This window comes from Pungitius pungitius, chromosome 19, assembly GCF_949316345.1.
Source record: "Pungitius pungitius chromosome 19, fPunPun2.1, whole genome shotgun sequence".
NCBI lineage: Eukaryota > Metazoa > Chordata > Actinopteri > Perciformes > Gasterosteidae > Pungitius > Pungitius pungitius.
Window position 1 is genome coordinate 8,925,767 of NC_084918.1, and position 27,922 is coordinate 8,953,688.

General features: G+C 42.7%; 1 protein-coding gene across 7 annotated transcripts; it reads right to left on the minus strand.

Annotated features, from left to right (window-relative positions):
- Positions 1-883: 883 nt before the first annotated feature.
- relch (RAB11 binding and LisH domain, coiled-coil and HEAT repeat containing) lies at positions 884-27,881 on the minus strand. Of its 7 annotated transcripts, none has more exons than XM_037455537.2 (31): positions 27,307-27,881; positions 23,982-24,071; positions 21,675-21,746; positions 21,480-21,535; positions 21,229-21,342; positions 20,869-21,063; positions 20,186-20,280; positions 19,534-19,681; positions 19,297-19,442; positions 18,351-18,426; positions 18,179-18,274; positions 17,398-17,421; positions 14,095-14,207; positions 13,877-13,967; positions 13,328-13,399; positions 13,099-13,239; positions 12,761-12,925; positions 12,230-12,377; positions 11,966-12,122; positions 11,731-11,854; positions 11,454-11,502; positions 10,891-10,970; positions 10,301-10,407; positions 9,670-9,769; positions 7,409-7,491; positions 5,903-5,966; positions 5,661-5,799; positions 5,460-5,576; positions 4,089-4,177; positions 3,486-3,556; positions 884-2,320 (listed from the first exon to the last, which is right to left on the minus strand). In XM_037455537.2, the coding sequence occupies exons 1-31, from the start codon at positions 27,755-27,757 to the stop codon at positions 2,200-2,202; spliced, it is 3,594 nt and encodes a 1,197-aa protein (XP_037311434.2). In that variant the 5' UTR covers positions 27,758-27,881; the 3' UTR covers positions 884-2,199. The 7 variants fall into 7 exon arrangements, 6 of the variants coding, with proteins under 6 accessions (XP_037311434.2, XP_037311433.2, XP_037311437.2 ...); XM_037455536.2 differs by lacking the exon at positions 7,409-7,491 and adding an exon at positions 8,226-8,308; XM_037455540.2 differs by lacking the exons at positions 7,409-7,491; positions 21,675-21,746 and adding an exon at positions 8,226-8,308.
- Positions 27,882-27,922: the final 41 nt, after the last annotated feature.

A 27,922-nucleotide genomic window follows, 5' to 3' on the forward strand; every position in this document is an offset into this window, starting at 1 on the left:
AAAAAAAACACAGGGTGATCTGTGAGTCGCCCGCTGACTCCATTTCTACCTCCACAAAGTGCCAGGAGGACCTTCATGACATGCACATACACAGTGGACACACACCCACACCCACACCCACACCCACTGAAGCGTCTCATCCAAGAACCACGCTGCTCACCAGGGATCACAAATCACGCATATCTATGGACAGAGATACAGAGCCAGTAGGAAACCGCGCGCGCGCGCGCACACACACACACACACACACTGCCCTGTAGTACCACCCTGTCCAATTATTTGTCCACCTGCAACGTTATCAGTGATGATAGTTAAATATTATCCTGAATATGCAAATCCTGTTCTTTACGTGTTCATTCACTCACGTAATATGCACCTGCTAAATGAGTGCTGCTCCACAATGGGCCTTCATCAATTTCAATTATTAAAATAAAAGATTTTACATTTGTGTGTACATCTGAAAACAGAAGGGTCGTGGACCCTTTATTTACATGTCATTGAACTTGCAACCTCTTCTTTCTCTACCTAACATGATTTAAACATAAACATGGATTGTGCTTTAACTGCCCTGTTGAATTCAAATTGCGAGCCCGAGCTCAATCTTGTAGTCCAAAGTTAACAAGATCACGAGACGACGGCAGATCTGAGCTTTTGCTTCGGCTCTCTTTTTAAGTTGTTGGGAATGTCCCGCGAGTTGGACTTTGGTTTGTTGTACTAAGCAGACAATAGCTGACATCAAAGGGTGCGATGTGAGGGTCAGGGACAGCAGCAGTGCGTTTGTCTGTGAAATGATTTTGTTTTACAGCCTCCAACACCTGTTGACACTTGGAGCCATGAGGCAAAAATCAAACCGCGGGGGGCACAAAGAAGTGTAAAAGTATGCTGACATTTAGTGAAGCCACCAGAGGTATATTTAAGTACACAACTGATCGCCACCTTTTATTACACCATGACACCAATTTCAAATATACATAATGAGTACCACCCCCTCCAGTTCAGTGTATAATAGTTATTTATCATTTTTCATTGAGCATAATGAAAAAAAGAACACAAATTGAACCAAATACCCCCTTAAAAAAAGAAAAAGTACAATTATCTGAGACACTGCAAAAAAGAGACGAGATGCAAAGGAGAGAAGGTATGATCATGACCAGTGTTCTCTTAAGACTTCACGTTGCCAAACGGATAAACAAAAAATAAATCAGTTAACAGTAGTGATGAATGTGACTCTGAATTAAAACAAATTATAATATATATATATATATATATGACTCATACACACATATATATGTATATAGATACAGTAAGAGTCAAAAGTTTGGACACACTTTCTCATTCAATGAGAAGGTTTACCCAGAATTTTAACTGTATAAACGATACCAAAAAAACGAAATAGAAAATAGGAAAGTGAAGTGCAAATTTCTTTGGAAGTTGGAATAGTTTTTATAAGACATAAATAAGTTATAAAATACAGCCTGTCAAAACAAAAACCAGTGACAGACTTTAAAGAAATAAAGGCAAGACATTTTCTTTCCATAGCTTCAAGTATGCAATAAGTCTGAGAACGAAACAGAACACTGCACAAGGCCTTCTTAACAGAGCCGTTTTGTTGTCTTTCAGTACAAATATTCTATAATAAATGCATTTTAATGCGTGTCTTTTCTCCCACATGGGGTTTGAAATTCTAAATGAAATCCAGCAGGCTCAGTTTTATTTCCTAATAACGAGTGAAGCTCTGATACAAGAAGTACTGCACTGAAATCAAATTAGATTCTGGGAAACCTTTAAGTCCAGAAACGCTTAAGAGAAACAAGTCCCTTGTTATCACGTTGCGTGCATCTCAACACGGTTTAGTATCTCCATCCGCCTCCCCTCTTTCCAAAATGACAATTTTGTGATTCATAAAAGCAAATCCTTTGTGCCTGACAATGCTTTTGTCATCATTAGGAGGCAAAAACCTCGGCCGTCACTGCAAAAAACAAAAACCCATTGCTTTTGCCATTAAAAGAGCATGGAGTCCTGCTGCAATGGAGATTTTAACACACCTTTCATCAAACCTTCATCTCTTGAAACCGAAGGAACATTACACATAGTATTGTTCTACTTTAAGCTGAACCAATGCTTTTTCCAGTAGAATGAAATGCTCTCCAAAAGTAGCAGGGGATTGTCAGTTAGTTGCAGTCGTCAATCGGTGATTGATCACTTCTTTCTCTGGAAGACGTTTGCCAGCATGGCACCAGAGGTGGTCAGCTGACCCATCTTGCTTAGGAACTTGGTCTTGGCATCTTCACCCACCAGGCTGGAGGCAATGGACATGGACCTGAGGGAGGAAAACAAAGGGCGCACGGCTTGAATTTGGCCGTGATGAACACAGCGAGGTTAACGCTGCTTTAATAGCATATCCTGTCATAAGCTTGGAAAAGATAGAGCCAACCCCGAGGCCGTTGCAATGTGGACTAAACAACCTTCACTATGAACTGGAAAGGCTGTTTGCCAATACAGCCCCACCTAATTTTTACAGTCTTAACGGCTTCATAAGTTCCTCTTTTAAGTTATCTGAGATTCAGACTGAAACAATTGAGCGGTTACAACACTCTGCCCTTCTGTTGAGCAATGCGGCAGCTTGGCAAACATCACTCCTGAACACCAACAGCAAACTAACGTAAATTCATTAAGGGAGTCCGTTGGATGGTGAACAACCTCTCACAACTTCTAGATGAGAACAGACACACAACCTATTAAAATAGCTCATATCATGTGACCCTCACCGTCCCTGCAAACTGTTGTACCTTTCAGGATAAATGTGCATGAGCACGTGGAATGTAGGAAGGTTTTAGTCCACTGTGCACTTCAGGAAGTACTTTTGACAGAATGCTCACTAAAGCTATCAGGGATTCCAGAGGATTCAGTGAGGGAGTAAATGCAATGGGGAGAGGGACATTCTACAAGTTCAAAACTCTAAGAATACAAATAATCCATTTTGGTAATTAGAAGTCAAATAAAGACTTGTGATACCAAAATGACAGAGCAAAATGACAGAGGAAAAAAAGTCTTAACCTCAAAAGGGCTCAAGCAGACATATACAGATTTATATCATCCATATATGCATACTGCTATTCTTAAAAAAAAAGCCCTGAACACATGTTGACAAGATGGGGGGGACACAACTTAAAAAGACACCAACAGTTTGGCGTGTTTCCCAGCTCTCTTAGCTTTAACCTTGCATTTCTCTGTGAAGATACCCACATAATGAGTGTGGTTCAACAACCTCTCCCCAGGGGAATAAACCGGTAATACAGTCCTAATCCCAACACTGTTACATGACCCCGCCCCGCACAGTAGGACTCCTTCTTCGTACTACAAATGATTTGTAATCACCAAAGCCATGTCTTTTTGTGGTCACTGCCTCTTGGGCAAAAAAAATAGAAGAGATAATCATTAAAGAAGCAGTGATAATGTAAACAGGACCGTTTGTATGTTCTCACCCTTGTGCATCAGCCATTCCTCTGTTTTCCACCTTGATTTCACACTCCTTGATCATGGAACTCAGAATAACCTGCAGAGGAAACAACAGAAAAAAGATGAAATGTTCCCTTTGAATTTAATCATTCAGTTTTAGTTTTAATAGCTATAGTTTTGCAATGCCGTTCTTACAATACAAACAGCATGCTTTTAATAACTGGAGTGGTTACTGGAGTAACGTATCGCCTGTTCCAACATCACTGAATAAAAACCTATTATGTATTTGTATGTTTTGATGCTTGGAAGTTCCACTTTGGAAAATTATTCCTGTCTCTGAGTCGGCTGAGCAGACCTGACAGACAGAGCGGATGTGTACGCAGGAAAAGAAATCAGCTGCTCATTAGTCACCTTGGGAAAATGCTCACATGAAATGGTACGCTTGAGATTCTGATACACAAATAAGAATGTCAGCCGTGTGTGCATGAGTGTGTCTGAGCCAGACTTCACCCAGAGAAAAACCCATAGAAAGACGGGAGACTCTCCAGTCCATCAGTGGGTGAGAATACGGACAAGTACCAAATACATGCATTGTGTCTGAACAACCCCCCCCAGGAGCGCCTCCTGACCTCGTGCTCAGGAGAGAGCTGCTCCATATCGGCGCGGAGACACCTGAGGCCAGGCAGGAAGTGGTTGACCATCACCTCCTCAGAAATGACTGAACAGGAAGTTAAGGAATGATCCAAAGCACGTGCATGCATGTTGATACAGCAGATATAATATCGCTAACTTTTGACCATGTGGGCTCCCTTGCAGGTTGCAGAAATGTGCTTGAGAATTGCGAAACCTGCGAAAGAAAAAAATAAAAAAGGAGCGCAAAGCCAACTTGACATAAGCATGTAAAAGCCAGGGTTTAAAAAAAGTTACAAATACAGTTTGAATAGTGCCTTTCAGGCATTACCAGATGCACCGTTGTATAGTTTAGATTATCCAAAATGTCAGTCAATGAAAGCACTTCTATAAAATGTTTTCCTTTGAATGTACAAATATATGTATCGCCATACCACACCACTACTTAGTCCAGGATTGGACGTGGTATGCCACCTGTCATTGCTAGCTTTTCATACAAATAGATATTTTAAGGATGGGAATGTACAATGTTAGAGCTGTCACACTGATTACAAATTGAAAGAAGTGCAGTGGGAGGTAAAGCCTCTGAGGTTAGGCCAGTGCCTCCCGGACATTTCTGCAGAGCACAATAACAGCCTGACAAAGATCCACAGGAATGGACCTCAGGCCAGCTGTACTGTGTGTGTGTGTGTGTGTGTGTGTGTGTGTGTGTGTGTGTGTGTGTCTAGGGTGTGGCTGACAGAATAGTAGAGAGAGGGGGGGGGGTGTAAAAGGGAATGTGAAAAGAGAAATATCAAGAGAGGAATCAATCAGAAGAGAGGTAAATTAAATGAGTTTCCTATCCTGGGAACCGTTACTAACAATTGGATGCTGAGCCCTTCCCTCATCTCACGCTCGTTCTCCTGCTCTCATCCGTTCCTTAACCAACCCTGTAATTACTCTAGCCCCAAAATGGAGGCAGCTTATTTTCCCTTTCTCCTTCTGCCAAACGACTGGCAGACTCTGCCAACACACACACACACACACACACACACACACACAGAACCACACACTCAGACGCAGGGGCCACGCTGACACTCACCACACACTCGAGCCGGCACATCCAGGAGCCCATTTAACCATTTTTCTAACGGTCTTCCCACTGACTCACGATAGCGAACCCTGAACCCGAGCCAACCGTGACACAGACCTGGGAGTAAATCCTTTTGAAAATACATCGAGTAGAGTGAACTGACCTTTTGGAAAACGTTAGAAACATAACGGCCAGGTAACTTTTCCAAGTGTAGCTGTTATCAGGACCATTAATGACAGTAAATCCAAGCTGACCAGCGGAGCATGTGATGTATCTAGTGTGACCTATGGAAGGATACAGCAGCAGGAGAGGGCGCTGTAGGCCTCGAACAGCTGGGTGGCAATGTCGATCCTCTTGCTCTCCACTGCCTGGCCGTTGTTAGCCAGCGCCAGCTTGTGAAGATGTGGCAACACGACTGGAGGAGGAATTAACAGACGTGAAGTTAGGGCAATAGTAATACGTTGAGCACTAATTCTATCTGTACGCATCCTTTACATACACTCATCTCTGAAGCGTGGCTCGGCATTAGGTCCAACTCTTCCAAATGTCCTGATGATCTCCATGTGCAGAGAGTGCTGATCTTGATACTGTGGGTCTTCCAGGAATGAAGCCAGCTGCATTTTTACACGCTCCAGCAGCTACGTACACAGAAACATGTTTTATAATGAATTGTGCAATATATACTATTAAAATTCATACTCAGTATTTATATGAAAAAGTAAATTGCTACATGTTTTCTACCTCTTTTTGCGTGACGGTCTCCATGATGGTACCAAAGGCAGGTATAGTAGATATCCTCACTGAGCTAAAAGCAGCAGGAGAGCAAGACAATTGTTGACCATTCATATTCAACAGCGTCACTATTTTGGGTATTCTCCCATTTTTATATGTTCTTTTTTAGCAGAAAATAGTGTGCGCAAATAGTTTGCCCATTCATTAAAAAAAAAATACTTCAATGATCAGAACATTGGGTTTTGACCACATTAACCAAGACTGAAATGGCCTACGGTCATTTGAATTGAGGCAACATTCCCTGTGGCTATTTTTTGATTTTCCAAAAAATGCTACTAATATAATAAGATTATGTTTGTCTGCACATGTGTTACTGCAACGGCCCTTCTAGTGCCCAGAAGGCATTGGTTCTTAAACCCCAATGAAGTGGGACAACTTTGATTACCAGATGTTCTAGTTTTAACCAACAATCGGGATGACATACTAATGACATACTAATGACATACTAATGACCACAAGCAGATACTTAGTAACCACGGTGATGACTGAGGCGGTTGCTCACGAAGAGGACTGCCAGTTTAACAGTTAAAAGCTTTGTTGATCTAGTAAGTTCATATTTGACTCTGCAATTTCAACAATGATCATCGGACACTATTGATCTATAGTTTTCTTTAAAAAAACCTTCCTACTATTGAAATTCTCAGTAACATGAAAGTTGCTAAGCATTTATAATACTATTTGGTCCCTATAAAACACATAATAATGCATAAGAATAATATCTGTATTCAATGATATTAATGGACTGTGATAAGCAAGATTAATAGTGTGCCGTTAGGGTGATGTTAGATAATCATACTACTGTAAGCAGGAGATGGAAATACAAAAAGACTGTAGCCGTCTTAGACTTATAGACTTACTTAGATGTTAAAAATAAACATATGTTGAATCTACAAGTTGGGTCACATGTGCACCCACGAGCATGTGAATTTCAATACAGAGAATGATGAGATGGGCTGCATTCCAACAGTGTTACCAGTAATTGCATCATCTTGACTAGTCACAAGCATGTAAGCCGGATGCACACAAAGCCCCAAATTTTCTTATTTTGCTTGTAGGAGAGTTGATCTTTAAATAACTGTCAAGGCATGCCATGTTTGTACAGCAATGAAAAGGACACGTGTGATACAAGATTGAACCCAGGGGAGCTTTAAGTACCCGTCATACCCAAAATGTTTAGCTGATAATTGTGGATCACTGCAGATGGGATACAGGCCAATTTACTTGAGGCAAACATCCTTTTCTACTGAGTGTCTGTGGCAGTTATTGAATCCACCACTGTGTACTTCAGATGTCCTGAAGGCTAATGTCATCCCATGGTCACAAGGGTTGTTTTTTTGTTTTTTAGTGCCCACTCAACAGAAATTTCTCACAGGACACTGCTTCACACTGTAAGGATGCAGCCCACGAAATGACAAAGTTCACAGAAAGGTTTCGTCGTGTAATCGATTGACTCACAATTCAGGCCCACTGCACAGAGTTATAAGGGCCGGAGCCGCACGACGATCTACTAATGCTTCGCTCATGCCTCGGAGAACCAACTGCAAACGCACCACACGGCATGATGAGAGAGAGGGAGAGGCAAGGGTGGGAGGAGACAGACACAGGAAGAAGGAGGGGAAGATAGAGGGTGGGAGGAGAGATGTGAAGGTAAGATGTAAAGATGGAAGGGATGATATTGAGGATAGATAGAGAGCGAGAAAGAAAGAGGGAAATGGAGTGATAGGATAAAACTGCAAAAGACGGGGCAAAGAGAACCAACCAGTGGCTGACAGATCAGTCAGGAGGAGGGGCCCTGCTTAAACGGAGTAGGGTGGGGAGGAAGAGGTCTGTGTGTGTGTTTGGGGGGGTTAAAAATGAGCATGCTGGTGTTGTGCTATTAGCGCATGCAGACAATGTGCATTCACACATCTGGACTGGTTAGTGTTGCAGACCGATGACGTGACGAGAGCTGGCGTGGGTTAGTGTTGCAGATGTTGATGATGCGCACATGCACGTGGTTAGTGCAAACAGCGGTCGATCCGATGAACCACCACATGGACCAGCCTCAACCGAACCGGGAGAAACTCCAGACACCAGCGGAACACTACGCCATTCAAAAAGGAGGATTTATTTCAAATAAAATTTTTAAAAAGTGTTCCGAGAAATTGTTTATGTGCTGGATTTGCTCCTGGTGGATACAGACTTGATTCAGTGAAATAGTTCTCAGGTGGCAAAGAGAAGGGGGGAGAGACGCGGCGCGGTTTACTGTTGTTGTTGTTGTTGTTACACTTACATTTCAGGGTCGGAGGACAGTGTGATGAGAGCCGGCACCACTCTCTGAGCTACCAGCGTCTCATTCACCCCCTTCACCAGCAGCTGATCGGGTCGGACAGAACCAGCCGTGATGTCACAGAGGTGGGCGGGGCATTGGGACAAGAGCGAGCAACACCGCCAATAGATAAGAGAGGAAAAAAATAAAAAAAGGAAGCAAAACAGAAAAGGGAAAGGAAAAAAGAAACACAAAAAGATAGGAAGAAAGTGATATACAATGACAAGAACTGAGCAGCAAGGCACGGAACGGCACTGCATATATCAAGCAAGTGTGTGTACACACACGCACACAAACACACACGTACGCGCACACACACACACACGCATGTATGCAGAAGGAATGACGAAGCCAACATTACTAAACTACACAAATAACTTTACAGTATGGCGAGCAAAAAGCTGTGAGCTCTTCCACACAGACTCCAGGTCAGTTTATTATTCAATTCAGTTCAAATTGTTAAAACAGTTGAAAGTAAACAAATCTGATCTGGGGTCTGTGGTAGATATGTACCCACAGTTTTGGCAATGGTGGAGAGCTATTCACTATGGAATATGAAGGGGTGGGTTGGGAAAGGGCCTCACAAAACAAGGAGGGGGGGGTGACATGATTACAGCCTACCACTCCTCCTCCCCCAAGTTTAGATCAAGAAAGGCCTCGATTTACTGCTATACTGAGATCCTCGTTCCAATATTTGACGTGTGCACGGGTCTCAAAGGACTGATGCTGATTAGGCCACTAATTCTGCATTCAGAACCCGGCCACGGCAAAAACAGGGAAAAGTCGTTTTCCTTAAAACATAGTATTATATTTCTATATAAATACCAGGAATACTGAAGAATAAAAAATATGTTCTGGTTGTATTATTATTTCCAACAATATTGAGAAGGAACAGAGCGTAGACTCTGGCCACCTTCAGGATGCTGACTTCAGCCTTTCTCTGATATGCAGCAGATGTTTTTGTAGCCCGTTATGAGACCAGTGCACAGTGACCGGTCGTCTAACTCCACGAGGGTCTGAGTATTCAGTTCGAACCAGGGCGCTTATAAGCTTCTTTAGCACTCGTAAGAAAGAGTAGCTAGATATTAAATGCATGTTAAACAGCAGCAATAGCAAGCAGAGCTAGCACATGTACAAAAAATAGTTAAACAGAAATATAGTATATATAGTGTGGAATGGCAACACATGTTTATGACAATTATAGCTTAATAATACAGCTTGTATGATGTAAACTAGAATGGATTATTTTAATAGAAGCCTGAATAGAACAGTTACATATAAGCAACAATATAATCTGAACTCTAAAAATAAAAAATAAATGTATTTTATGTATTATTTATACTTTTAGGTAGAACGTAGGATAACTATAGCAAACTTAAACAACTGCGATTATGTGTGTTTCTTCTACCTCAAACATCCGTGCTGCAGTACACCGGACCAGTGCAGAGGTATGGACTACCCCATACCACAGAACAGTGAGCAGCAACTCATGGTACACTGGGTTGGCACTGAAAGAGAGGAAGATGAATACCAGGGAGTATCGTGGCAGCTGTTAACCAACAACTGAGTATCAAAGTTTTCTTTTTTTACACATATTCCAAACAACCAAGTCCACTGGACAAGGTCAAGGTCTATTTTTTTCAAGAACTATTTTTTTTAATGAAATGCAAGCAAAAAGGACACCGATGCAAAGCAGTGAATCTGCTGCTGTGCTGTGAATTAATTACCTGGACTATAAAAGTGTGGTGCAAGTAAGGAACGTTTGGAAGGTTTCTTTCTCCGTTATATATATATATATCAGTTCACGTTCACAAGCACTTACAGTACTCTAGCAGGATGCAATTTTAACCAATTTCAACATATATATATATATATATATATATATTGTTGTATATAAGTTTGCTGACCCAGTTAACAGCCACTAGCATGAACCTGCTTGTATGAGGGTCAGCATCATGCTTGTGATTTCATACACAGTTGTGTGGTAATATTATATCATAAAGGGGATCTTAAAAATAAACCAGTCTTTTCCTTCTCACCCCAGCTCTACAAAGGCGGCCTTCAGGCTGTCGAGAGGCGCATGGGACAGAGACAGCGTTGTCATAACATCCTCCAGGAAACCCACCAACAACTTGCGATCCTCGTCCTTCACATCAATTATAAAATGTTCATCAGTGACATCACGTCGGCAACAAAAATATTAACATTTTAATATTTACACGTGTGCAAATATCTACAGATCAGTAACAGCAAATATTTTTCATCCTTTCAACATAAGTTGAAAAGGCTTTTCTGATTATGTTTTGTTGACGTGTTGAAATGGAAATCAAAATGGAGAATGTATATTGTAGTACAGCATCATTTTAACTTAAACTCAAAACAAAAACCTGGGTGGATTTTCCATTATGTTAAAAAACAATTACCCAAAATGTACCGTGGTTCAATTTCTATGATATAACATACACAAAAGAATAATGGCCAAAATTCCTCCACATGTCAACTAACTATAAGAAAAACCTTGACTTGTTGCTTGCAAGATTTCTCTTGCGAGTCAGTGCAGAGCACCACAAGGTACTGCATGACTCTCTACAGTTAGCCACCATTCCCATGTGCTCTGCTATTTGCTTACCTGATTATAACAAGTCAGCACTCCAGTGGCATAGATGGGCACTGTAGCTTTGGTAAGAATATCATTCCCGGTTGAAGTATCTAACGAGAAGAATAAAACTAGACTGAAATAGTTGTCAAACAGTTAATCAGTGGACTTAAAAAATAAACCTATGTCACCATTTAAATATGACATGCCGAGGTGAGGTACAGTCTACTGCACTGTGCGAGGCATTCAGTTACATGACTGTTAATGAAAAAATGCGTAACCATGCGTTATATTCTTTTGGTTTTCCCCCAAAAAAACTATTGAAAAGGACATTTGCAATGTAAGGTCACAATGACCTAAACCCAGACTGTGACCACGCACAAAATACATTTCCTAAATGGCCACAATACCAAAGCTAAAGAAAAGAAGCAAAAAAAGAAAGAAAGAGGGGAACACCCATAGCTGACTCCAAATAGCTTGTGTACACCAACAGTGTCTGCGCTTCAACTCCACCTACCAACATTCTCTTGGGTGAGCTGAGAAAATCTTACAAGAAATAAACAGCGTGTGTTTGTGCAGGTTTAATTCGCACTCACCGACATTCTCTTCAGATAATCGCAGGATCTCTTGGAACTGTGGTTTAACCTAAAGAGGTAATGGGGAAACAAAATGTCATCACTATATTCGTAAAAATAATTGACATTTGCTTCAATGTATTATTTAATAGTTGTACAGTTCTCATTACATCAAATGGAGTTCAGAAAAATCAATTCACAGAGGCTCATAGTCAATACATCAAGGATTTTTTTTGTTGTGGAAGCACTATTGTGTGCAGGAGAATTGTTTTTATTTTGAAGAGTCACATAGTTTTACCTTAGTGTTGGTGAAAATCTTGCCGAAGGTGCGACAGAGTCTCCAGAAGAAGCGAGAGAACTCATGTACGCAGGTCGATGACGTCACATTGATGCGACCAACAATCTCTATGAGCTGCGGAAGGCTGGAGACAGCAGACAAAAGAAAAACGGTTTTCGTATGTTTTGGGGATACCACGTACAAGCGCTGTGTGTGTGTGTGTGTGTGTGTGTGTGTGTGTGTGTGTATTTCTCACAGTTGGTTGACCACCCAGAGCAGGCTATCCCAGCCAGTGGTTCCTTCATGCTCCAGCTGGTAGTCGTAGAGTAGCAGCAGAGCACTCAGCATCTCTCTGCTGCCGATGATGGTCGCCACGTCCTGGAGGGGAGACGCTGGCCTCGGGAACCGGGTCACTACCAGACCGGAGGCACAGAGACAAAATATAAACTAACTGCTTTAAGAGTAACTACTTCTACATCTGACCTGTGTGTGTGTGTGTGTGTGTGTGTGGTTTTCCTACCCTCTATTGTAGGTATCTCTCCGTTGAGTTTGGCCTTGCTGGTGAAGGGTGCGTTCTGCAGCACCACAGCAAACAGCGGAGGGATGAGAGACTGCAGGCCCGACAGGAACATGTGTAGCTTGTGTTCATCCAGACCATGTTCTCCTTGCTACAGAAGGAATAGAAGAGACGCTGAAGTGCCATTTTTTGTTTGTGTGGTGCAGAGATCTGTTGCTTGGGAATTATGAGGTCTATACAGATGCATCAACACAACTGTTTTTGTAGATGTTGTTTTATATGCCGTAATGAGAACAATCACGCTGCCGTATGGTGGGTCCACTGGTTCTCCATAGGATACGATACACAAATTCAAAAAGCACACATATGGAGCATTGGATTATTCCGTTCACTGTTTATCTACATAAACGGGAACCTTCTGGTACATTTTAGCAGCATGTTGCTCTAAAATCATCATATGTACGTCTTCAGCTCAACCAACTAAAGAGGAGGATTTAAGCCCATCTATGAAGTTACATGCGTACAGGCAATTACCATAAGTAGTTTCTCTATACGGGCCAACAGTGAAGGGATGAGGGAGGACTGCAGGGTGCCCAGCTCTGTTGTCCAGGCAGCAAAGGCAGGAATGAAGACCTGGTGGACAGCACCGACCACCCTCTCTGATGGGTCCCCGAGTGACAGCAGCATCAGCTCAAAACCCTGGAAGACACACACGATGATGTGCATAAGCATTTACCCCCCCAAGGTTGTTTTTCAATATTTTACTGTTGTTGTTTTTTCACATTAAGGTTAAAACACTGTTTTATGAGAAAAAGCTAAGTGAAACATGTTGTATTACGTTCTTGCACACTTTCCTCACACAACACACCTACCTGGGAGTACTTGTCAGAATCATCTATGTAACCCATGATGATACCCAGACTCTTGATCACAGCCTCTCTGACCATGTCAGCCTTATCCTCAGCGAGCATCTGCTGCAACATGGACAACACCAAGGAGCTACGGATCTCTTTCTGCAAAGACCGAGATATGATTCCTTCAGATTGTATTCCCTTATTCCACTCAAATTAAACCAATTCTGTGTGCACAATATGTTCTTACAGGCAGGTATGGTGCTAAGGCTCCACAGGACTCTGCCACTAACAATCTCCTCTCCGGATATTTGTGGTTAATCTGCAGAAGAAGAGAGAAATATTTAAACAGGAAAACGTTTTCAAGAAATGCAGGAACAGAAGTTGAAAAGAGGAAAGTAGTAGACTGGAGGGCAGCCACGGTAGAATGGAAACGTATCATAAACATGCTGACCCTGTGGAAACCGCTATTGGTCTCTCTTGGCAAATTCTTAGCCTCCAAACTTCTGGGAGCTTTGGTTGACATAAATGTGTTGCACGAGGTGACAAGTGGCAATGAAAACAGCGCTGCTATGACACATAAGTCAGGGACAGCATGGAGGTAGCAACTTTCTGCATCCGAATATGCCACAACAGAGAGTTGTTTTCTGATAAACACAATTACACATGATCAATACCAATGATTTATTTCTGTTCTGCTAAAATAAATAAAAGAAGAATGTCAATTCGGAGCTTTAGCCAGTACTGCTTCCTATTTAGTCTTCTCGACAACAGAGACCAGCTGCAGAGTTTCCTGTACCTGTTCCCAACACTGAGGAAGTAGCTCGGCCTCGACACGCGTGGGACCCACGTGCCTCGCGAACGCGACACACCCCGTCAAGATCATCTGTCTTTTGGAAACAACATTGGGAGAAAGTCACATAGTGTGCCGCTGTCCTGGGACAAAACGATGGCATCAACGGACCGATAAGCACATCGCTCTGTCTACGAACAAAAGGCACGCACACACACACACACCTCTGCTCGTCATCGGGTCTCTTGATTAGGTTGAAGAGGATGTGGAGGAGCTGGTCCCTCTCTTTAGGCTCTGGGTGAAGGCAGGCGGTACACAGGATGAGTGGGATCAACTCCTGAAGAGAGAAGTGGCATCCGTTTAAATGACTGTAAATAGAGAGCGCGGTTATAAAAAACACACAAGGGGAAAAGATTGTCTGTAGCCAAGCAGGTTCTGGGGGGACGAGGTGGTGAAAAGGGGGAGAAAGTGTTGATCAAAAAAGAGGAGAGAACATGGGAAAGTCAGAGGGAGAAAAACGTGAAACCAACACGAGTCTTTCAACACCAGTGGAAAACATGCTTACCTTAAATACCTGGTTGGTGTTATACCATGACTCATTTGGTTTGGTTTGAGTCACACACACACACAGCCATATAGTGTAGAAACTTAAAAATAGTGCATGCACAACACAGACACAGCTGCATTAAGACAGACACACATTTAGACCTTTAATTTTTTTTTTTTTTTTTTTTCAACAAATGTTTGTGCGTGCAGTAACTGCCAGGAATGGTTGCCTGGAAACAGAACAGCAGTGAACAGGTCTGTACATACTGCTCGACTTTCTCATACAACACGTTTCTATGCCAGAGTTCAGATAGAGTTTATGGACTTTCCTGCCAGAGCGGAGAACTCAGCTTCCCTTGATACAGGGCCTCTATGGTTAAATTGTGGTCAGCCCTGCATTTCAGCCACACACACACCCAAATTAAAGCGTGTATACACAGTTAAAAATATAGTTTTTCGAAAACTTTTTCTCCCCCAAGAAGAAATCATGGTTTCCTGCCGAGTGTTGGATGAGCGAGAAAAACTAACGGAGACACTGGCTGTGATGAGTCACTCGCTGAATAGTGGACCAAACCCTTGGAAGGCCACGCCATGTTGGCTCTCTTTTAAAAAGTAAAAATATAACATTTTTAGCATCGGAGGGTCATTTTAAGCGGCCACATGACAAGTCCAATTTGAGTGATCAGTTCAAGCGTCAAAAACAAGCAAATGAACTGCATTCAGGATCATTTAACGTTACATTCCATACTACTCGGCCTCTCAGTGTACCACACGAGACATTGGTGAAGACTATACAGCACTGGCCTGATGAAACAGAAAAATAGGCTAAGCACACATCTGAAAGGCCAGAAATTCACACTGATCCGGTTCTCTTTCTGTGTGAACTTGTGTGCAGCGGATGTGAAGCCTCTTTCAGATTCAGGTCCTGGATAAACACGGTGGGCAGGTGGAGCGGACACCACGACGCCAGGACCCTGAGGCTGGACGCTTCACTCTAAACAGCAGAGCAACTGCACATTCCAGTGAAAGGACCACTGTGTGCCGCATCCGAATGTTGCCCTTTTTCCACAAGAATCGTATCAGATCTTTTTGAACCGTGATTTCTGTTCCCCTTTTCAAAAACACCCCATTTTGTATCTTATCTGGTTTCAATTCAATGTGTGCAAAACAGAAGCGCGTAGTATTTGTGTAGACGTGGAAACACACAAAGAGCTTGCAAGCAGTTCTGTTTTGAAACTGCACCGCATTCAAATAATCATATAACATTCAATAGAACATAAAACCACGGGAGATTTACACATACAACTATCCACCCCTTGTCCACACATATGCACTATTACAATGTCTAATACATGATTTATTAATGTACACGTATAAGTTCTTGATATAAAAAAGGCACAAAAAAAGCCAGGAGAAAAACAGCCATTTTTTTATATGTATGCTTCACATTGGTTTATAATATATATATGTATATAAATAAAAATATGTTTTAATTCATTCTGATTTTCTACTGTTTTATTAGACAAACTGTAGTTTGTGTAAATATACAGCAACATGTAAATAATTAATAACTTGACTCCTAAATAATTCTTGTAACAACCGTAATAAACTTTCAATGCTCTTTGTCTTCAGTAGTTCGTTAAACATTAAAGTCGATCTGGAAAAAGTCAATACATTCACTGTTCTTAGTGATTCCACATGACCTTTACTGAGATCCTTTACGGTGTATTACATTGGATAAAGAAAATAGTATAGTAGTAATAGGTTCAACCAGATTAGAAAAAGGAAGATACAAGCAAGATGCTACAATTTAACACAGTAAATACAAAATACATTTTAAAAAAGTTGAATGATTAACCGAGTCTGATATTGCAGCCAGGTGGCAGGCACAGTTTTAAAGCATCATTCCACCGCTTCAAGACAAACACCTTTTGTTCTCAAGTGGGTGTCACATTCGTACAAATAAAGGTGTGCCTCCTCTCCAGCTAGTGGTGGTAAGAAAGCCTCAAGTTGCAAGATGGAAGTGTGAGCAGCTGTGTGTGTGTGTGTGTGTGTGTACCCAATGTCATGGTCGGCCGATCTAACGGACATAGAACAAAGTCCACAGCACTCAGACTTGGACCTTAAATGCGTTGTGCTTTAATCTTTGTCATCCATTCCCTCAGTTTGTTTAAATTGAGAGATTAAGTTCTCCTTAACTGTTACAGTTTGAATAAAGCAACATAACCACCGCTATATGCAAAGCAGCCCGACTGGGAACCACTCCGACCAGACTTACCTCTTTTCAAAAACACCCCATTTTGTGTCTTATCGGGTTTCAACTCAATGTGTGCAAAATAGAAGCATGTAGTATTTGTGTACACGTGGAAACACACAAAGAGCTTGCAAGCAGTTCTGTTTGGACAAAACACCTGTGCAGGTGTTGATCTTGGAGGGAGTGCTCACTTGTAAATGCCCAATCCCTTTATTTCCTTTCCTTCTCTCGTCATAAGAAATGAAAATATGAGCAAATATGTTGGTTGGCAGTTTTGCCTTTAGTTACCTGGAAGCCCTGCACGCCTCAGGTCATGGACGAAAAAAAAAAAACACTTTACTTTGGTTTAATTTAACCGTAAGCATTTCGAAATAAGATGGTTAAAAAAAGGAATAATAAATGCACACTGGGGTTAAGAGACACACATTAAATGACCCACCTACGGTTAGGTTAAAACTGCATCCCTTTAGCCATCTTTGCATATCAGTTAATATTTGGGGTACAAAAGAATCTTCAAACTTCCTGATAAGAAAATTCAAAGCAGCCTTAAGACAGGCTCTTTAATACAATGTCAGCGCTACAGTGCTTATAAATAAAAATGGAATAGTTATGGCAAGTTTGACTGTAGGGGGGCAGCAGGTGTAGCCAACCTGGAGGGCATAGATGACGCGTCTTTGGGTCTACAGGTCGTTGGAGAACCATGCAGATGAGTGCGTGAAAGACTCACCTGGCAAAGATGTGCAACCATTCTCTAGAAGAGAGGCATGCATGAGAGTGAGAGAATGAGTGAGACGAAAAGAGAAGAGGGAAAATGAAACCAGTGAAGGCAAAAGGACAGCATACAGGAGTGGGGGACAAATAGAGGAGAGCAGAAATGATGACGACACCGGCGTAAACATCATAAAAAGAATATGAAATTCCCAATCAATGGATAGACACAAGCAGCCGGGTATTTGCAGGATGGTCTGCAATTGACACTGCAAATGTCTGAATGAGCGCTTTATTCACACTGCTTGTTGGCAAAGGAGACAATCGGATATTGGCTTGACAAGGGGAAAGATGCTAAGTGCAGCATTAGCACATGAGATTTGATGCTTCAGTGTTGTACAGAAACCAGCAGTCACACTTTGGAGACCACTGCCACGAAAACACTGGAAGCCTCTAAAGATCCAATGTAGTGTTCCACACTATATTGGCTGTTAGTTAGATTTTGGGAATTCCTTGTGGCACAAACCAAGGACAGGGTGGTGTTCTTTCAAAGCAAACAAAACTACATTTTTCTCACAAAAGGGGTTGGAAAATAGGGTGACTCACTAGCAGAGAAAATGGGTTTACTGGCCGTCTAAGAAGATTTTGTTTGGATGGGAATTTTTACCAGCAAATTTCACCTCACTTTGCACTGCTGCTGTGTGTGTGTATCTATTGGATTGTGCAGGAGTCCTGCAATGATGACAATAATGATGGAGGAGGAGGAGTAGTTGCACAGCGGCAGTAGTAGTGGGCTTTACCTCTCGTTTAGCCAGCAGCACATTAGGGACGATGTGAGGGAGGCAGCGGCCCAGCATCAACAACACACTCTCCTCGCTGTCTGCTATACGAGACACCTGGAAATGAGAGGGCCGTCATGTTCTGTATGCGCAGTGACCACAAAAGTACTCGTCTACATTAAAATGTGCTGACCTCCGCTCCCAGGCGGCTGTCGGAGCACATTCTGCAGAAGGACAGTAGGGCTTGCTGGAAGGCTGGGGATAGCTTTCTGTGACACCACCACAAGACAAAAGGAAAAACACAGTGAGCAAATAACAGTCTCTCCGGTCTGCTGCACCACTCAATCGTTACTCCTAGAGCTATGGAGTTTGGCCTGACCTCGGAATGATTGAGAGCCGGGCCGTACTGCCAGATAGCCACTCTCCCATGTTGTTGCCGTGTATTTTAGTGGTATGAAAGAAAAAAATGAACCCATAGATAGCTGGAGTCCGTCTACAAGACATTAGTTTATTAGAACTAACCCCTTGAGATACAACACTTGTTGTTCTTCTAATTAGAGAGAGCTGTAACGATAAAAGGTATCTTGGCTGTTGACTTGTGAGCACTGTGACCTATGTTGACTAACCAAATGTTTTTTTAGACAGGAAACACAGTACTCAATGATTCATTACATGAGGGTGCACTAAATATAATACAGCATGGGTGGGATAGTGGTAAGAAATGTTTGTATGTGGCCAAATTCCATTCAATTCCCACCAGAGCTGTTTTGTGCTCTGCAAAAATTAGTTTACATATTTTTCAACCAAACAGGGTAGCAAATTACCAGTAAGTGTTGATGTAATTGTCCATTCTAGCTGCAAAGGCAGATAACGACTCCCATCTAGTGGTGACATTTAGTCACTACAGTGATACTGAGTACACAGCATTTCATTTTCTGTGATATTCTGACATATCATGTCTCAATTAGTCTTTCAAGTACCATCTGAAAAATCTGTAAGCTTGGATATAGAGGATCTAATTAATTGTTTGTACAATGTAACAAGCAACATCGAGAAACACCTCATTACTGACATCAAAATAGCATGTTTTTTCACTGTGTCTAGTATATCAGTATCATACAGAGTTTTCCAGGACTCACCTGTTAGGCTGAGCAAACTGGACAGGAGGCCGACTCTTCAGCGTATTAAGGGACTGTGGGTGTGTAACAGTAGTGGAGGGGTCTGGCTTAGTTTCAGGCTCTGAAACCCCCCGGATGTCCAGATACTGGTTGTTATCTGTAGAAGACTGAGGGTAACACAAGATTAAGTTAGAATGAATGGGTCAAACGTCGCATAAGTATGAATCTGTGCATGACGTATTCAACCCGATCACCTACCACAGAGAGGGGGTTGGTGGAGGGAGTTGTGGTGTTGGTGGTGGTGGTGATGGATGAGGAGGAGTCGGAGCTTGATGTTTTCTGGGAGCCCATGTCCAGAATGGCCGGAAGTGGAGAGGACAAAGTCTTTTTCAGTGTCTGAATCTCACTGTGGAAAAGAAAACTCCAGATAACTCATCAGTGAAGAAGAGAGTCAATAAGTCTTCCATCTAAAAGTAGCAGTTTGACTGTTGCCACAAGAATTTTGGACTGCGGTAAAGAAAGTCTTTCTGAAAATTCTGCATGCAACGAAAACAGATTTCACTAATGCATCAGAACAGTTTCCTCTGTAATTCAGTGCAGTGCTTTGGGGGAAATTTCCACAGAGGTTTTGCTACCCCTCAGGATCTCAGTTATGGTAATAATGTGTACTGAGGTGCTGAAGAATACATATATTGACTGGTGGATGCTTTCATTTTTCCCATGGTGGTATTGGTAAAAAGTTCCCCTTGTTATGGTATATGACTGTTATAAATAGATTAAACTGTGTCCGTACAATAGCATACTGACATACAAGGACAAGTACATATAAGACACATGCACAACTCCATGCAGTAGCGTAGTCGTTTTTACATTGATAAATTATTATATATTAGCACAAACATGCACACACCTCTGCAGCTTCCTGATCTGCTCAGCTAGGCTCTGCTTCTCGTTGTTGAGGAGGCTTATCTGGTATTCCAACTCTTGGATGACTTCTTTCTGCTGCTACAGAGGGACAAAAAATTGATACGTATTACACCAGCTGAAGCGTGTGTTCTCTAAAAGGTCAAGACACCTCATGAATTGATGATATCTTAGACTTTATTTAATAATAATAACGTGTCATTTAGTTCCACGGCAATTTGAATGCAGAAAGGGCAATTATGTTTTTCATCATTATCATTCATAATCAGACCGCCTCCCGTACTTGTGAAGTAATGACTCAAAGAAATTGACCTTCATGGGACACTGCTGCTATTCCTCAGAAAGTCTGTAAATGCACATACTCAGTAAGGGAAGGAGCAAAAAAAGGACTGTTTGCCAAGGGATGATGGAAGGTCCATCACTGCCACAGAATAGCAACAATTTTGAAAACACAAGGCACCTGATCAGCCAAAAGAAAAACAGACAAAAAATCCAACACTGATTGATGGATGGTACAATTTGTGGATATCCCCAACTTGCCTTTTCTTTAAAAAGGCAAGTTGTTTTGCCTTTTTAAAGTTGCCTTTATTTGTGTGAAGTACTTTGAATTCCCTTGTTGTTGAAATGTGCTTTCCCAAATCAAACATACACATGTACATAGACACCAACCTGATGCGAGAGGTCAAGCTTTTTGGGGGGATCTTGGGCCGTGCAGTTTCCCGGAAGATCGGTAAATTCCACCCCTACTGACACATTAACCATGTCCCGAGGAGAAGGGAGAGGGGTACCGCAGTTTCTGTACAGCATTAACAGGTCAGGGGGTTTCGGGGTGTTGAGGCCGACATCATCCCACAGCTCAAAGTCCTGCAAGTACATTAAGACAACGACTAAACAATTTGTGGCAGACAGGTCCTACAAAGCAGGAATGCATACAGGCGCAGAACTGGTCAGCTGATGAAGTTATTCATGGTCACATGACCCCACCAGTGTCCTAACAGTGTTTTTCGATACAGATGTGAAACTGTTTACCTGATCATCATTTTCATCAGAGAAGGTGATGGACGAGAGCTTGCATTCATTTTTTAATAAATACTCGTTTACAAGGAAGTTCAAGGCTCTTTTCTCCAGTGGGCGTATGGGCTCCTGAGGTAGAGAGGGCAGAGAAACTGAAATGACTCGTACAAATTCTAGCAGTGATATCATCACAGGGTGTAAAGGAGCACATTTAAAAAGGAAAGGAATTCACAAATCTTAATTCTCAACAGTCAAAGATTTCCCACCTGAATTTCAGGACTTGACTTGAAGTTTTTTCTCTCCTGAGAGGGACCTTCGCTCTCTGAGAAATTGAGAATATTTTAGATGAGTGTTCAAAGGATGCTGAGCATTACTCATCTAATGGAATTCCCTCAGAAAAAAAAGTAAAAGCTGTAACAAAAGAAGGTTTAGGTGGAGAAGAAGTTAAAAGTCCGCCACACCTGCTGCCTGAGTCAAGTTGGCGCGCAGAGCCTGAATGGTCTCCTTTGCCTTCCGTAGCTCAAACTCCAGCACTGGACAGGAAGTGACAACACACACACACACACACACACACACACAGGAAATGCATCCAACCGAAGACAGGAAACAAACAAATAAAAACAAAGATGGACATGAAAAACAAATCAACCACACAAAAAGATTGTAAGAGTCATCAAACAAAACAACAAAAAGGGGTTCATGCAAATCATGGCACTAAGGAACGCATGCAGCAGAGGATCATGGTGAAGCCGGCTCGATGAAAACTTGTTTGAGTGTGTGTGATGCCTTGAGACACAACGCAGCGGTAGGATTCCGAAACGGGAGTCCAAAGTGACCACAATCGTAGAGAGAACAAATCTGCTCACGCTCCCTAAACTTAGCCTCAGTAACCTCGGAGCTGTCTGACAGAGGGTGTTTTCCAGGGAGTAATTAACTATTTGATTTCAATCACCACTAAGACGTTGCTACTTCTTAGCCAAAAGTAGGCCGTAATAGTATGATCAACCCAATCTAAGGTTTACAACTCAAGAGTCAAAATGTAATTAAGATCATGGTATGTTACGGTTTAAGACCAAAGAAAGAGAAAATAATTCACAATAAAATGAGCAAGCTATTTCTGATGTCTTATACAAAGACAAAACTTTGATTTGGACAATTTGAAAGGCTAAACTAACACCCACTAAAGAAAGATAACACACAACATTCTTAAACACATTAGATAAAAAACACACACAAAAATTAAGAAGCGATGCAGCAGGAAAACTGCGTTGCATTAGCTGTGCACTGAGAATCGGCCCTGTGATGCGATCCTATTGACCTCCTCTTTGTCCTTATGTGTAGGTTTCATACTTAACATACCAGTGCAAAAGGCCTGCAAGAACGCTCATGAATCTTTATCAACAATAACTTTCTGTAAGGTTGTTGTAAATTTTCACTTTCCATAAAGAATACTATATTCAAAGTGAAAGGCCAGCATCACATTAAGTGAACTTTCATGACCAAATTCACCCACTCTCCCCACATTCATAAGGTAACCTAACCTGTTCAGCAGATCAAGAGTGCACAGGATGCAAGCGCAACAAATGGAAAACCAAGAACTGAATAACAGAGGATTATTAAAAAATGAAGTTCAAGAAAAAAAAGAAGCAAAAAGCTAGTCTGGATGGAGTGACTTGTCCAGTATTGGTCACTGGGGTTTGATCAACGTCAGGAGAAAGGCAGAAAAACCCAGAGTCAGACAGCTGGGGGGCGGCCTCTTGGCAAGAGGAACACTTTGAGGGGAGGGCAGTGGGGGAGGGTGAAAAGGGAGGAGAAAAGGAGGACGGTGCCAATTTGGAGAATAAAAAACTATTTCTTATTATTGTGTAGGTGGGAGCATAGAACCATGCAGCACAGATATTGGTTACAAATGTGCCCTAGCAACTCATCAATGTACCGTGTGTCAGTATTTTCTCAGAGACTGTTAAACGCCCCAAACCATAAGCAACCTAATAAACCTATGACTTAAATAAATGTTATCCTTTTTCTAATGAAACATTTAGGGACTTCTATCATTCATAGACATGTGAATGAAAATGTACAAAACAGGAGAACACGCTTTTCATGCTTGGAATTGATGTACAGTACGGAGGGGGGAAAAAACAATCTAATCTCAAAGAAAGAAAACATAAATACTAAAATATGACAATTCCAAAGTGCAGTTACGGATTGGGGCTTTTCCGAGCTAACGGACTAACGCTAATAGACCACATTGGTGGAAATCTACAGAGAGCTGGAAATGGATAATGTTAGTTTAAACGCATAATGTGAAGAGGCTAAAAGTCAAGGTTTCCATGTTGGCGTTCATGAAATAGAAAGATAAAAACATTAGGCGGATACATTTCTGCTTGCATGACAGCAATGGCCGTCTGCATTAAAAGGCCCATTCACCTGTTGGCTTTCCTTTAGTAAACAGTGTAAAGATACTTCAGATGGGTTACATTACATTACATTACATGTCATTTAGCTGACGGTTTTATCCAAAGCGACGTACAATAAGTGCATTGCGACGTACAATAAGTGCAGTGGGTTAAAGAGACAAACCTATGCTCATTACTTTGTCATCACCACTAAAGCAGCTCCTATGCAGCATTGCCACGGTTACAACATAATTGCGTGATGGCTTGGATTATCCCGACATCACTATCACACAGGCTTTGATGCTTTCGCCCCCCCCCCCCGAGCCGGGGCCTCTTGCTTCGAGCTCCGGTGGGCACGGTTCATCTTACCTGCCACTCGCTCGTCCGACTCGCGGTTGCCGTCATCTGAGTAACGGGCGAAGTCTAGCGAGTCCAAGGTGCTGATGCTGCCGGCCCGATCTGAGCAGAGACACAAGGACGGAGGCGGCGGTGAGACAAGCATACACTTCACGTAGTGAGACGAGTAGTTCGGAGAGCGGACATAGCTCACCGATGGGACAGGAACAGGGAGGCTGAAGATGTTTATCTATACGGGCGCACCACAGAAGCCCCACTGAGGGGCCACCAGGCTCTGCTCTAGTTAACTGATGATGATCAACCAGTAGCACACTAACAGATGGAAACCATTCATTTAATTTCAAATTCAGCTAAAACCAGAGACCTTTGAAAACTATGCGGGATGGTTATACTTCAGTCACTGCATCCATCAATCCATCATTAAAATGCATAAATTGTTCACTTTGCGATGCCCTTTGCCTAACGGGAAGACCTATTTCAAAACCCAACTCCTCCAGCAAACATTACACCAGAGTAGGTATTGCTCACTCGAACAGCAGATGAGGCGGAGACAGAAGCATACTCGTGCTCCTATTTCACTCCGTCAGGCTGGCCTGGTGCCTCAGCCTATGGTGTTAGTTTCCCTCCATATCAAAGCAAGTGCAAGACTGAACTATTTGTTCTCCCATGCCTCTGATACGGTGGAAGGTCACGCCAAGCAATGTTTTCTAGCCCAAATAAAACAAGAACATACAAATATTTTAAAGGACCCTCGGGTCTTTCTCAGTTTGTTGTCATGCATTAGTGACCCTGATATTGTTGGGCTTGACATGAGAGTACGTGTGTACAAGTGACGATTCCAAGCGCCAAAGCAGCAGTTCCTGGAATGGCCACTAGAGGCTCATTTAAATGATATATAGGCTTAAACATGGCCATAATTGAGTGCCCGGTTGCTTTGAGCGGCAGGAGGGTGCAGGTCACTGGCTGCCGGAACCTCTGCATCAACAGGGCCACTTCAGCTCCGTTGACCACACCATTGTCGGATAAGCCGCGAGATAAGAGTGCTTCATCACTGCCAAGATGGAGACTTCCATGTGTGTGTGTGTGTCACGTGTTAAATGTTTGTTGCACTCTCAGTGCTGTAACTGTAGAGTGATTGTGCTTCTGAATTGGCAGAGTGTGGCTTTGGGTCTGTGTCGTTGCTCTGCCTTTCAGACGTGAGGTTAACTCGTCTTTCCAATTAGAACGCGGATGCCCCCCACCCCCTGTCGAAAACGCTAGCACCCCCCCCATTGACCGATCGATTTGGGTCGCGGATTGTCGTAAAGGGGTGATGGTGGGTCCCGGAGCCAGACCAGTTAAGAAGCACTGCTTTAACAAAAAGGAAAACACCCTAAGCTTATTTCAAAATATAGACAACGGGAATTAATGCTAAAGGATGTACAGGTACTGAAACCAGCACAGATGTTTGTCTCACAATTTCAAGATTATGATTATATATATTATGGGTTAGTGTAGTTTAAAACAAATTGGTTTGCCAACTTGGTCTGATGTGACAAACACCAACTTCTTACATGTGACAGCATACAGTCAACATTGCAACGTAAATGACATGCAAGCTAAAATGCTTGTTGCGACGACGAAACTATTGGTGATGAGGACGGGGGGAGGGGGGGAGCATTATTGCTGCAAATTAGCAAGGTGCCGAGAGATGCCTTGCTGTGTCATGTGCCTTAAAGCAGCTGCCGATATGATGCGGCTTATAAAAACAGCCGTTGTCCAGCCACATGCTTTTGCAATTGACCTTTGCTGTCAATATCACTGGGTGTGTGGATATTAGCAGAAAAATGCAAACCATTACCAAATACCCGAAACAATCGTCCTTTCAACGCCCTCTAATGGTACGACATTAGGCAGGCCAAATTTGTTTTGACACAATCAATACATCTACGGTAGGAGTTCCTTCTTTTGCAGGGCGTTAAGTCAAAAGCAAGGCATTGAATGGGTTTATGATGAGTGTTAAATCCTATTGGAAACTGGCTGACTAACTACATCAGAAGGCGTTTGATCCATACACCCCCGCCCCGTCCCCTCCGCCCCCCATCTACAAACCTTGTCTTACATCCTTCAAAGGAAAATGACAACACACACACACACACACACAGGAAATGCATCCAACCGAAGACAGGAAACAAACAAATAAAAACAAAGATGGACATGAAAAACAAATCAACCACACAAAAAGATTGTAAGAGTAAGAGAAAATTCTTATTCTAGTTCACATGAGGCCATGGCTACCAGATAATGCTGGAAACTCCATCCCCTTGTCTGTCAACAACTTCCATCAGCTGTTTCAGATTTCTTTCTGCAGAGGGTTGATTTAAGATCAGCAATCTCTGATTTTGTATTTGCATAAACCTTCACTCTCATCCAGCTAATATGAGTGAAATAAAGTTTTCTCCATGACATACCAGAGAGTTTCACAATAGCGGTGCTGTCAAGTCCCGTGTCACGCTTTACAGGGTTTGTATAATAACAACTAGACCTTTGCAACTGCGGCTCAACACTTTGATTTGATTCTGTGGTCTCTAAAACGCATAAGCCTGTGCAAGTATTTCATTTCGACAGGGTGGGGTGAGGCAGGGGCTGGAGAGAATATGTCTGCCAACTGCTAAAGCCAACCTCAGGACAGTGGCCTCGACCCACACTCAGGACGATACACAATCCCTGACACACCAGTTTTTGTCCATTGCTACTGCATGTAAATGAGAAAATATATCTGAGTCAAGCCCCTATTTACTTATCCCAAAAGGAGCAAAAGTTGGGATATACTATAAATAGGTACTGGGAGGAAACAGGATTGATGAGGAACTATACAAATCAATGACCAAAAGGACCCCGTTTATTAAAACTGTGACAGGCAACATTTCCAAATCATTTTGCGTAAATATTCAAATGACATTTGATAAACGGATATAAAGTTCATGGAAACACTACTCATACAGCAGGCTTTACTAGTTGTGGCTTGGGCTGTAATGGTTACAATTTGCATTGCATGTTTGTTTATGTGTCCAGACTTTTCGGTCAACATACGATCCTGCATTTCTGTAATGATGTGATAACGTGAGTCGGAAATGTCAGCGAGCGCAGCTGACCCTCGCAACCCGCTTATTGACTGCGGGCCCGAGCACCGTGCGGCAGGTGCAGCAAGTGGATCGCGTCATCTCACCATCTATTGGCTCTTTTGTTTTATGATCGCGTTAGTTAGCCAGTGGGCTAACTCAATACACAGCAGTATTAAACACCGAGTTAGCCGTCAGCTACGTGGCTAGCACCGGTAGCGGTTAACGTTACTTACGCATTGGTCCTCCGGGTCCGAGTACCTGATCTTTGGCAGGCGGCGTGCCGCTCTGACGCTCGAAGTTACCAGGGTTAGAGAAATAATCCCTCAGCCTCGGGATCTCCCTGCCCGCTTCCAATAGTTCCGCGTGAAACTCCAGGGCCGTGAGGATGTATTGGTCCCGTATCAGCTGAGCAGCGATGCCGTCTACAGATATCCGTGTCTCGGCGGTGCCTGCCATAGCGGAGGTGGCCGCGATCGAGCCCGAGCCCTCACCACTGGGGCTCGTGCGGTTGCTAGACAGCAGAAGTGTCGGGGGCTCGGCGTCAGCAGGCGGAGAGAAAGGATTACCTGGCGACGGCCTGGGTGCCCCGTCACGGGGACTTCGCTGCGTGCCAATCGTTTCATTGGGTCGCCGTTCAGCCTCTTCCTCAGAATCACTGAGGTTGAACGGGTTGACCGACGCCATTTTTGCACTAAAAGGATTTTTTAGCAATCTAAGCTAGCTGAGCTAGTCATACCCACTTCTTCCTGAATGGACATCAAACTAGCGATGATAGGTGGCTTTGGCACGGGGGGAGATGCGAAGCTGTGATTGGACATATTTGTCCCAAAGCCCGCCTTTTTATGGGAC